Source organism: Papaver somniferum, chromosome 5 (assembly GCF_003573695.1).
Source record: "Papaver somniferum cultivar HN1 chromosome 5, ASM357369v1, whole genome shotgun sequence".
In the NCBI taxonomy this organism is placed as follows: Eukaryota; Viridiplantae; Streptophyta; class Magnoliopsida; order Ranunculales; family Papaveraceae; genus Papaver; species Papaver somniferum.
The window spans coordinates 69,545,632-69,557,698 of NC_039362.1; the positions used below are offsets into that span (position 1 = coordinate 69,545,632).

The 12,067-nt window shown below is 35.3% G+C and overlaps 1 protein-coding gene across 1 annotated transcript; it reads right to left on the bottom strand.

The window, feature by feature from the left end:
• Positions 1-7,058: 7,058 nt before the first annotated feature.
• LOC113281843 (cytochrome P450 85A1-like) lies at positions 7,059-11,433 on the bottom strand. Its single transcript, XM_026530722.1, has 9 exons — positions 10,823-11,433; positions 10,104-10,425; positions 9,859-10,005; positions 9,318-9,557; positions 9,132-9,218; positions 8,952-9,030; positions 8,328-8,434; positions 8,041-8,165; positions 7,059-7,648 (listed from the first exon to the last, which is right to left on the bottom strand). The coding sequence occupies exons 1-9, from the start codon at positions 11,011-11,013 to the stop codon at positions 7,558-7,560; spliced, it is 1,389 nt and encodes a 462-aa protein (XP_026386507.1). The 5' UTR covers positions 11,014-11,433; the 3' UTR covers positions 7,059-7,557.
• Between the last annotated feature and the right edge of the window lie 634 nt (positions 11,434-12,067).

A 12,067-nucleotide genomic window follows, 5' to 3' on the forward strand; every position in this document is an offset into this window, starting at 1 on the left:
ACCTGATTAGACTCAAGCTAATATCTTTCAACTGTTAGATCAAACTTACCTTGTTACATACAAATGAAATGTACCTTCATTTAGATATGAGTAACCGTACCTAAATGTGTACACCTTGTTGGCTCAACAATAGTTAACCGAAGTTAGCCATAGGAACACTTTCATATTAACCTTATTCATCTCAACCACAACTAGTTCAAATGACTCAAATGAAACTAGTTATAGAGTTGTTCAATTGTTTATATTCTCATGGAAGTATACAAGACACAATTGAAACAAAATCATTTTGATTCACTCGAATCGATTCATGAACATTGTAGCCACGGTTTGCAAAAGATTGCATTCCTTATTTCATTAATGTATTGGTTCATGACGTAACCGATTTTAGAACATAACTCACCCAAGTATGCAAATGATACCATAGGCTTAACTCAAGTATAACTCACTCAACTGGATCAGGGAAAGATCAATACTGTGGAATATTCAAAAATTCATTCTATTTTTCATCGGTACTTGCATAATGATACCATAGACTTAATCTTTGACATATAATTCAAAAGTTCATTCTATTTTTCATTAATATTTGCATAATGACACAATAGACTTAACTTTTGACATATATGGGATGATCATAGTTCAAGGAAGTAAACACACATATCCAATAACATTATTTGCAATATATAAAACCAATAAAGATTAATACTGGAAAGTCATCTTCCAAATAACTTAGAATTTAAATAAATAAATCTAAAAACGTTGCAAGATGAAAATCGTTGGCAATAGCCTTGTGTAATCACAATATATGCTATTCCAAACCCTAGTTATCCTTCTTAAAATACAAGAATAAATTATCATAAAAAGTTTCCTACACAAAATCAAGTTTCTTTGATAACATCATACCTTTAGAAGACTCCATCATAAAAGGTATCACCGATATCCTTGATTCTTTTGACCGTGGAGACTCCATGATCATGTGTTAGACATTTAATTTTCGATCAACAATTCGGGAAAGCTTCCTAGCTTTGATGCAGTCCATGATGAGGTTCTTCTGATTCCGAATCAAGACATTTTGATTTTCAAGGATTTTGGTCTGACCATCAATGAGATGATTTATTTGCAGTTGAAGATTTGCAAATTCGACCTTTGAGTCATTCTAAAAAAGAATTAAATCCTTAACAGATTCACCAATCCAGGAGTTGTACTCTTTCCTTGCAATCATCTTTTTGACAAGTTCTTGAATTGAATCGCATCCTTAAACGGGTATGCATACTTAAGTAGCCGGACTTGGACTGTGTTCGACGGTATGCAAACACATACTGTCACACATCCAAACATCAGTTGAAATCAATATGCGTAGCGTACGCATACCAAAGTTCCCAAACTTCAACTGAGTTCGCGAGTACGCATATGGGTACGCATACCAAGGCTCCCGGACTTCACCTGACCTCGCCAGTATGCATATGGGTATGCATACTACACCGGTCTTGGATCAACATATATGCAAGTATGCATACTATGTCTATAATCCAATTAAGGTTAAGTGTTCTAAACTCCATTTAAATCATTGAAACATTCTTAGAAGAAGATAATAGCTGTCTCACACAAACTATTATCTTCCAAGCAATTTTCAAGTGACCGAATGATCAATACGAAACATTCCGAGTCTACATCAAATGATTGTCTCACACAAATCATGTTAGATGTTACCTGACGATTTTCACATGATCATCTTTTGACTTTCCGAAAGAATATAAGATGAACTTGGCTAAAGCGAAAGTTACCAATACATATTTCGAGAAATATGTAAGCGAGTTAAACTCGACTCGAAATATCAAATGTGTATAAATCGAAAACTATATAGTTATACGAATTTTGTCTCAAATAGGAGATAGAGTAGAAATAGACTTTCCGAGTGATATATCAGTTTCAGTCTCCACATACCTTTTGTTGATGAAGTTCCACAATCTCTCCTTAGTAGTTCTACGTCCTCAATTGATGAACGCCGTGAAGTCTAAAGCTCAACTACACAATCTATCCTAGTCCGAGACATCGCTATAAGTAGACTAGAAATTAAGACTTATAGTTTTGATCACTAAACTTGACAAACAAGCTTGAGATAGCAACGCTTGCGAGTTCGACCGACCAGTGCTCTAACAGGTCCAACTATCATTATCTTGATAGTTCATGTATCCTGATCTTGTTTTGATTGTCGAGCCTTGCTCCAACAAACAATATAGATATAAATCATAAAGTTTCTTCGTCTCAGACTTTGTGATTCCACAAGTTTATACTTGTGAGGTGAATAATAATCTAGGTTGTTCTTCGGGAGTCATAAGACCAGATTTTGAGGTCTGCTAGACTTTGTCTATTGCAATCGGTTTCCTACCTCACCTTGATATTTGATCAGAACGGAAATCAAATATAGGTTTATCCGCGGGAGGCAGATTGGTTTAAAGTCTTCAATTAAGTTGAAGCAACTCTCAGGATGTAAAGGACGTCAGCTAAGGGAATCAATTGCGCGGAGTCCTGCTGGGATTCAAGAGGCGTAAGGAGCGCGACTGTAACTGAATTTTTGTGACGGTTTAATTCGGTCTCAACTACATTCCAGTCTGAAGTTCTGATAGTAGGCTAGTGTCTGTAGCGGCTTAATACAATTTGGTTTTCAAGTATGAACTAGGTCTTGGGGTTTTTATGCATTTGTGGTTTCCTCGTTAACAAAAATGAAATAGGTCCTTGTGGTTTTTATGCATTTGTGGTTTCCTCGTTTTCAAGTATGAACTAGGTCTTGGGGTTTTCAAGTATGAACTACGTCTTAGGGTTTTTCCTGCATTGTTTATCTTTATAATTGAAATACCACAGGTTGTACATTAAAATAAATTCAAGTAGATAAGTCCATCGCAATTGTAGAAAAGACTTGATTGTTCCTTGGATCTTGATCTTTGGAATCATCCAAGTACTCTCATAGTATAATCAGGTTCACGGACTAGTCTCTGTTTATATTCTGATGGTGAGAGAAAGAGATATAAGCTCTTCATATAATTCCTGATTGAGATTCATTAAGTTGAACTCTCGGAATTGTATTTGAGTTCAGTACATACAAGTTTCTAGAAAAAGTTGGTGGTGTTTTTTGGTACCCCGCATTTTCACAAATACTCTTGAACTCTTCTATTTCTCACACAAAAAACATTAAATAAATTGTGGATGTGGAAGTGCTTTTGCATGGAGTCATAAATATAGTTGTTAGAAGGCAGGGGATGAGAATATGATAGATATTTATCTAGACAATTAGAAACGGGTATTAAAAAATAATCTAATTTCATATTGCGGTAGAAGAAAAACCCACTAACACTTGTAGATGAGTTATTTGACTCAGCCAATAAGAAATGGAATACTGAAGAAGTTAGAAATAATTTTCCTGTTCTTGTTACTTATAAAATTCTAGGTAAAAGAATTTCCACAGATGTCATTGACATCCAATGGGGAATTTATTGTTAAATCCTTATATCATAAACTGCATAATATATTTTCTGCATCGCTTTCTTCTACTTTTATTAACTTTTAGAAATCATTTTGGAAATTACAAGTCTCAAAAAATATCAAAATATTTGTGTATAAATGTTTACATAATGTTTTGCCAGCTAAAAAGAAACTAGGACACATTATACAAGGTATAAATGTTTAGTGCATCTTTCGTAACAGCCATGTTGAATCCATTACACATTTGTTTTTTGAATGTCATTCTGCAAGGTTTAGATGTTAACATCAAAAAATCCTGCTTTAACGATTGAAAATCCATTTGTAGATATGTATATCAATTGGATTGCAGGAAATGAAAATGATCTCATTATCAAAGTGATGGCGACAAAGTCCTGATTAATCTAGAAAGAGGGATGTATGCAAATGATTCAAGATAAATCCAGCACTAGTCCGCCAACCTCTCTAACAGTCCAAAGAAATCTTAGAATTTTGGTCAATAAAACCTCTTAGAAACTCAGACAAATAACATTGAGAAAGCTTCAAGGATAACTACAATCTATGATAGAAATCAGGGATGGAAAACACCACTGATAGACCATTCTAAACTTAATATTGATGCTCCGTGGGTAGATTTTAAAATTAATGCAAAAAATGGGGGATACTCGTATTTTAAGCAATTCTGCAACATATTGGGTCAGAGATATGAAGTTTACTAGTTTTTGGATCAAGTAAGACTGCCGAAGGGTCATACACTATGCTCAAGGAAAGGAGAACTCAGTTCAATGGAGATGTGAAAACTTTTTGGGATTACTTTCACTTACAAAGAGGGTAATCGTGCTGCAGATATATTAGCAAAGGAGGCAAGAAAAAAAAGAGAGGGTAATCGTGTTGCAGATATATTAGCGAAGGAGGCAACAAAACAAGGTTTTATTAAGCAGTAATGGAATTCTCTCATTCTATTTCGTGTTCACTTTGTTTAGATTGGATCAATTAATTTCAAGTAGTAGCAATGTCTTTAATTTTTCTGTAAATAGGTTCCAATCTCTGTAGGGGGATACTCGTAAGCATTTACTTCTGCAGGTGCATGAAAAGTGGAATTTAAAGGGAACTTAGACGATCAGGAAGTGGAAAATACTGCTCATAAGTTACAAATCCTAGGTGAGCCAACGATCAAGTTTAGATAAAAGAAACTGAGATGTTAGAAATGATTTCACTTTGGCTAATTGTTATGCTTTACTAGATGTGAATGGTTTTCTTTCAGTTCCTCATAAACGACTACAAACTCCAAGGTTCTTAAGATCTTATTCTTGATCCGGACTTTGTGCTTTAATGCTGCCCCAACATTGGATTTTCTGGTGAAAGTAAGGAAATGTCCTTTTCGTACTATTTTGTTCTTTGAGGATAAACAAGAGTTGAATCAACACAGTGCAAAGAGACTCTAAGAGTATGAAACTACTTCTCAAATAGTTTTGAAGTTTATTGGTTCTCTTTAAGACCTTTCAAAATCTACTAAATCAAACCATTGGAAGTGGAGAACCAAAAAGAGTAAAAAGATCGTGAAGCATATCCGGGGATTGCTTCCTTTTGTAATGTGATGGACTCTTTAAAGAAAAATAAATATCAAATCCTACATAAGCAAAAAAAATCAATGAATCTTGTCTCAGGCTGCTAGAACTACCCTGATTAAACATATAAGGCAGGCTATCCCCCTTTATCAAATGGGGGCTTTCCTTATTCCAAAATATATGTGCAGGGAAATTGACTCTCGTCTCTGCAAGTTCTGGTGGGGAGAAACTCTTGACCTAAAAGATAGGAAACTCCATCTTATGGGTTGGGATATTTTATGCTCTCCTAAATCTGAGAGTGGTCTAGGCTTTAGGAAAGCTGAATTAAATAATCTGTCTATGCTAGCTAGAAATTCCTGGAGAGTTATTGAGAATCCTAACTGCATGCTAGCTACTGTTCTTAAAGTTAAATACTTTCATAGGACCGATTTCTTAAATGCTAAATGCCCTAATAATTGCTCTTGGACTTGGAAGTGTTTGCATGCTATAAAAGAATTGATCAAGCCTTTTATTTCTTGGATTGTAGGAGATGGCCAGTTTATTGACCCTTGGTGTGATAAATGGATCACATCTTTGGGATCAAACACACCAAATCCTCTTGTTCCACCTGACCCTAATATTACAGTCTCTTATTTCATTGATGCTGCTACTAGATCTTGGGATGTTAATAGAATAAACACCCACTTTGACAATGCTTCTGTTGAGAAAATTATCACCATTCCCTTAAGCCAGTATGCACTCCTGACAGCAGGGCTTGAGAACTTTCAAAAAACGGTAAATTTACTTCTAAATCTGCTTACTTGGGACTCAGAGGACTAAGATCTTTCCCTTGTAGGAATCTTTGGAAGCGCATTTGGAAAATCAAAGTCCCTTATAGAATTCAAGTTTTTACCTGGAAAGTTGCTAGAAATGTCATACCTGCTAGGACCGTTTTGAATACTAGAATGCCTATGTATATTGTTGACTGTTCTAGATATAATGATCCTCATGAATATGTTATGCATGCTTTAGTTCTTTGTCCTTTTGATCGTCTCTGTGTGTTAACACTCAGGCTTTTGGTAACAAGTCCTTTCTGGATTGGATGATGTTTTGGCTTGTTGATGCTGCTTCTAAGCTTCCTGACGAAGCTCAATGTTTATTTGTCTCTATCCTTTGGTCTCTTTTGGAAAAGTAGAAATAGCTTGGTTTTCCAAAACACTAAGGAAACCCATTTAGTTGTTATGCATAGAGTTAGAGCCATGTTTTTGACTAGGAAGCTTAATATGCACATCTCTCCCACTATAACCACTGCATATTGTGACAAATGGATGACCCCTCTTGTTGGGTGGATAAATGTAATACTGATGGTACCTTTGATGATTTATCTAGGGACAATGGTGCAGGCTATGTGATGAGATACTTTTCAAGCAAAGCCTCCTTTTGTGCGTCTATAGTTTTTGAAGTAAACTCTGCTGAAGAAGCTGAAACCAGAGCTATTTGGGCGGTCTTGAAGAAAGCTATGGAGCAAAAGCTTACTCACATCATCATTGAAAGTGATGCTAAGAATCGCATCGACCAATTTTCTGCTAGCGTGTTTGATGGAGACTCTAAAACGGATGCTATCTTTTAGGATATTCAATTTTTTTCTTCCAGTTTACAGTTGCTTGTTTGTTTACATTTTAACCTCGTTTTTGTGATTCAGTTGAGCTTGGTCAATGGGCTAAAACTCACAAGTCCTCTATGTACTGGTCTGTTCCTCCAATCTGGCTCTTGCCAATTGTTGAGGGGATCATTAGCCTTTTTGAAAACCGTTGCTTATATTAAAAAAAATCAATAAATCGGCAAATCAGTGCAACAAAATGCACTCTTTCTTTTTCTTTTTTTTTTCAACTGTCTTGATGTCATCAATTCATTGGTGTCCGTTGATTTACAATTATCAGAATGTCAGATGGGAAAAAATACAATGCAAGAAAAATAATTTAACATCTTCAAAAAAAAAAAAAAAAAATGGTGAGCATTGACATTCAAAACAGGGACTACGACGCGACCCGCCAATAGAAATATATACAACATAAAATCAGTTAACATTTCATTTATACAAAAGAAAAAATGTAGCTAGATGGAAAAAAATGGAAAAATATTTATAAGGAAAAGAAACTAACAAAACTAGAAAACCTATATGCTTCTTCTTAAGTTAACCTACACCCGCTTCCGGTGTCATCATCATCTTTAAGGTAAATTTCAAACACCGTTTCGAGGGTAGAATTGTTAGAATCACCTAAACTCTTCAGATTGAACACTGAGGAGACCAGTCAGGAATTTGGCTCTATAGGAAGTTACCACCACCCAAGGGGAATATGTACTCGTCCTTAACCAAGAAACCTAAACCTTTTCTTTACTTCATATGCTTTCTTGCGATTCTTGATCAACCCTTTTAGTCCAATAACCAATTCAGCTGGGAGCCTATCACTTCAGACATGGTGAGTCTGTACATGGATGTTCTTCGTGTATATCTTTCTGTAACTTGGAAAAAAAATTATTGGCTTGAAGAAACTCTGATATGGAAACCATTTGGTGCTTCAACTCTTGGGAATTTCATTAATGTATCTCCTCCAACTTCCTCCCATCTGCAATACCAACATCAAATCCAAAGAGAAAAGAGTTAAAAGTTAAAACATAAACTAAGTGCTGTTTTTTGCATGTTGGGCATTGTATTTGGTTACTTTAGAATATGGGCCATTCTGGTGTAGAGGTAGGATAGTGAGGGTGGGTGAGTACTGAGTGCCACACATGTTTGTACAAATAGGCCCACTCTGGATCATGAGGGAAGCTACACGTGTGGACCGTGGAAGAGGACAGTCCCCACAGACAATAAGAACCTAAGTTGTGTACTTGAGTACTCTTGGCCAGTCTATATTCGGTAAAAATTTAGTGCGGATGACTTTACCATTGTACTACAGTCAAATCAAATCCTCTGTTTACAAAAGAAATCATACATGAGTAATGCAGTAGTAACTACCTGTATTTTGTAACAAAGTAATGAAGGAATGTTGAAACTTCTGCAATTCCCAACTCTTTACCAGGACATAACCTAGTTCCTCCGCCAAATAACATCATATGATGGTGAGACTCCAAACTCCTATCCTGCATTTTTTTTTCCGAAATAATTGTTAGTTTTTTCTTAGTCGACTAGAACGAACAAAAATGCACTGTGGACCACTTGGCAGACCAAATGATATAGTGATTGTTGTACTACACATGCCATGTCAACTAAGAATTAGAAAAACATGAACCAGAAGAACTGACCTTCCATCTCCATGGATTAAAAGCTAAAGGGTCTGGATAAAGACGTGAATCATAGTTGCTTTCTCTTGTATATACATAAATTCTCCATCCTTTTGGAATAAGAAATCCTGTAAAGCCAAAAAAGAAATTAAAAAGAAATCATCACTATATAATCACTTACAGATCATTTTCTTTATAAAGATGGCAAAAGAAAGGAAATCAATAACAGATCACTATGAAACTTTTAATCATATTACAACTTTAATATACATAAATATTTTTTCAAAATTGAAAAGAATGTATATTGATATATATGTATCTGTATATTATGCGATGAACCTGGCTTGGTCCACCATTACACTATGAGTATGAACCTTTACACTCATGTGGCTTCATACATAAAATACTAAAATTTCCAACCAAAAAAAAAAGAGAATATAAAAATTTCTATTGCATAAGTGCTCCTACTTGTTGTGTTTTCTTATTTTCCTTGTCTGTTTTACAACAAAATATTCACAATGCATTTAGCTGTTATTTTTACCATGAAGTCACAAAGTAAAGAAACAGTCGATAAAAAAAAATGTATTAAACCGAGAGAAAACAAGATGAAATTACGGGTGACATGAATGATTCAAGAATTCTTACCGTTCAATTCCATGTCCTCGGTTGTCTGCCTAAGTACCCCATTAACAATTGTAGCTAGTCTCATTGTTTCGAATATCACCTGATTATGTAAAGTATCGTACAAATTAGCTTCTACTCTTGTATTTATTTTTTTTTATTTTTTTTATGAACACAAGAAAGTTCTCAGATGAAATTACTTACAGCGCGTGTGAATTTCATGGACCGGTAATCGTTCCAATCAATAGGGTCATCTGGTCCTTTATGTTTCCTAATTGCTAAATGTTCTTCCTACAAAAGAATACATCAAATTACAGTCAGAAATGTTAACAAATCAAAACACACAAAGGAAAACGAAGTCGAAATCCAACTTGAAATCCTTATACTCACCCTAAGTTCTTGAAGAGCTCTAGGATGATCATGAAGATACTTGACAGCCATCATTGAAGTTGTTGACACAGTTTCGTACCCGGAGTAAAGGACCGTAATTATTTGATCCATTATCTCTTCAATACTAAGATTGTATCTGTTATCTCCTATCAAACCACCAAGCATGTCATTGTGGGTACTTGGCGAAGCTCTTCGTTCCTCAATGATTTTTCTCAAAATCTCAATAACATTCTTTCTTCCCTGTGACAAAACAATAAAGTAAAAATATCAGTAACCGTATCTAAAATCCGAACACAAGTATAAAGAACCATCAAATCAAAAGACTGTGTGACAAAACCAACAGAAGCACAGCGGTCGCTATACGAAACACGTGCAGTAGGCCTCTCAGATCAAAAACCTCCAAAAATAGAACACATGACATTGCTTTTAACCTCACACACACACACTTTTGCCAATACTGGGACAAATGGATAGTTTCAAAAAAAAAAAAAAACCTCTTAAACAATTATACTTGGATATTTGTGAATTTGTATTGCGTTACCTTGAATCCACGGTTGTAATTTGTGCCCGGAAGGTTGATAGGAAGCGAGAGAGTCCCTATTACTAGTTTGCAAAATTCAGTCTTGAGTGATTCAGATTTTTCGTCAGATGCAATACCGATCTGATAAAACGAAGATAACAAAGCCATCTGTACAAAACACACAAAAAAGAAAATTAAAAACTTACTAAGAAATGTTATTCATTTGGTACCGGAAACAGAAGAGTAAAAGCAAGCAACTAACTAACCTCTTTAGTCTTTTCTTGGATGTCAAGAGTTTTACCACCCCAATTACTGAGGTGAGATCTCATAAACTCATCAATCTTAGGAAGAAGTTGATCTCTGATAGTGGAAGGACTAACAATTGAAAGCATTGATCCTCTCATAGCTTTATGAGCAGAACCGTTCACCGCGGCGATATTGCATTTTCCTAAGATATCTAACATGGATTGTGGATAACCAGGAACTAATCCTTTTCCTTCGTTCAATAGGATATATCTATTCAACTCTGGATCCATTGATACAATTGTTGGACAACCCAATATGTGGGATTTGAAAAAACTCCCATACCTGAAAATATTGAATGAAAAACAAACAGAAAAAACTGTATTAACTACCTATTTCAAAAAAAAATAAAATGAACTCTTATGAACAGAAATTACTCAAATCTTTTTGTGGGTACTTTTCAGATAAATTAAGTGATTCTATAATTGGCTAATGAAATTCATTCCATGCAACACTGTAGATTTCACATTAGATACTATGAAAAATTCAATCAAGAAAAGAGTTCCTTAAAAAATAAGTACTCTGTTTTGCAACAAAATAGAATATATCCAATAACGAAGAACAGGAACAAAACACCATATCTAAGCAACCAATAATTCATTACTACATTATGATTAGAGTAACGAAATGAATAAAAACAAAACAAGAGAGAAAATCAATAGAAAAACAGCACACAACTGACCTTGCTCTTTGGTTTTTCATGAAGTTGGGACCCTGTTTAAGAAACTCAGTAGTTTCACCAAAAACAGGCCAACCCATAGTACCAGGAGGTAAACCTTTCTTCCTGTATCTAACTTCATTCCATCTAAGTAGCGCAGTACAGATGAAACATAATACTACCACCGCTAGAAAAACAACCAAGAAAACCGCCATTGATGATGATGAATGCTTCTGGTATGTAAATGTTACAACCCACTTCCAACACCGGAGAGATATAGAAGTGTAAAATGGGTTGAATAATTTCAAAGTTAGTCAGAAGTATATATAGGCCTGTGAAGACAGGGAGGGAGGGAGGATGAGTCTTGACTTATTTTTAGTATGACCACCATAGTCCATTCTATGCACCCTTCCCTAAGCATCCTCCCTAAGTATAGACCCACACTTCTTTAGTAATAAAATCTCACCTCACCCCACAACTCTGTTCATTCTACAGAGAGAGAGACACTGTCATAGTGAATGTGTACTGTGTTGTCTAGACTGGGTAATGTTGGAAATGGAATTGAAGTTACAGTTGAGTTTGTTTAACTAAGCTGCTGTAATGAACAAGTAGTAAAATGACTGAGTTTTTGTCTGGTGATGAAAGATTTTGATCGGCCAAAAAGTTATAAAAAATGATGAAGGCCCACAATTTTGAATCAAAGGCAGGTGAGTGAGATAGAGAAAGAGAGTGGCACATGGACACCACCCAATTGGAGATAGAAGAAGAAGAAGGAGAAGAAAGTTCCCTATCTCGCTCACTCACTGCCTATTAGGTTTTTTTTTCCCCATCACATGCCTGTCAAACGAGATCTGTTAATTCTATTTAGACAAACAAATCACTAACAGACAATCTATTAAGGATGATGATGCCGTGTGTGTGATAGAGTGGAAAAGGAGAAGGGATGAAGTAATCTTTCTTCAATTATTTAACTGCACACAGGGTTGAACCTTGTTTTGATAAAGAAGAAACAAATACTATTGTTTTTGTAAATCTTTGTAATGTGAAGCTATGGACTGTTAAGAGACTTCACTAAGTTACAAATTATGTCCCATAGATTTGAGTGTTTTTAAATTAGAAATCATTCTTTTCTGGATTTTATAAAATAGTGTTAGAGCAACCACAGTCACGATCAAATTTGGGTACTAAACCCAAATGTGGTCTTAAAGAGTGCCGCAGTGGTGAGGAGTAAACCCAAATTTGGTCGCCAAATTTAGGGTTTGAGACCAA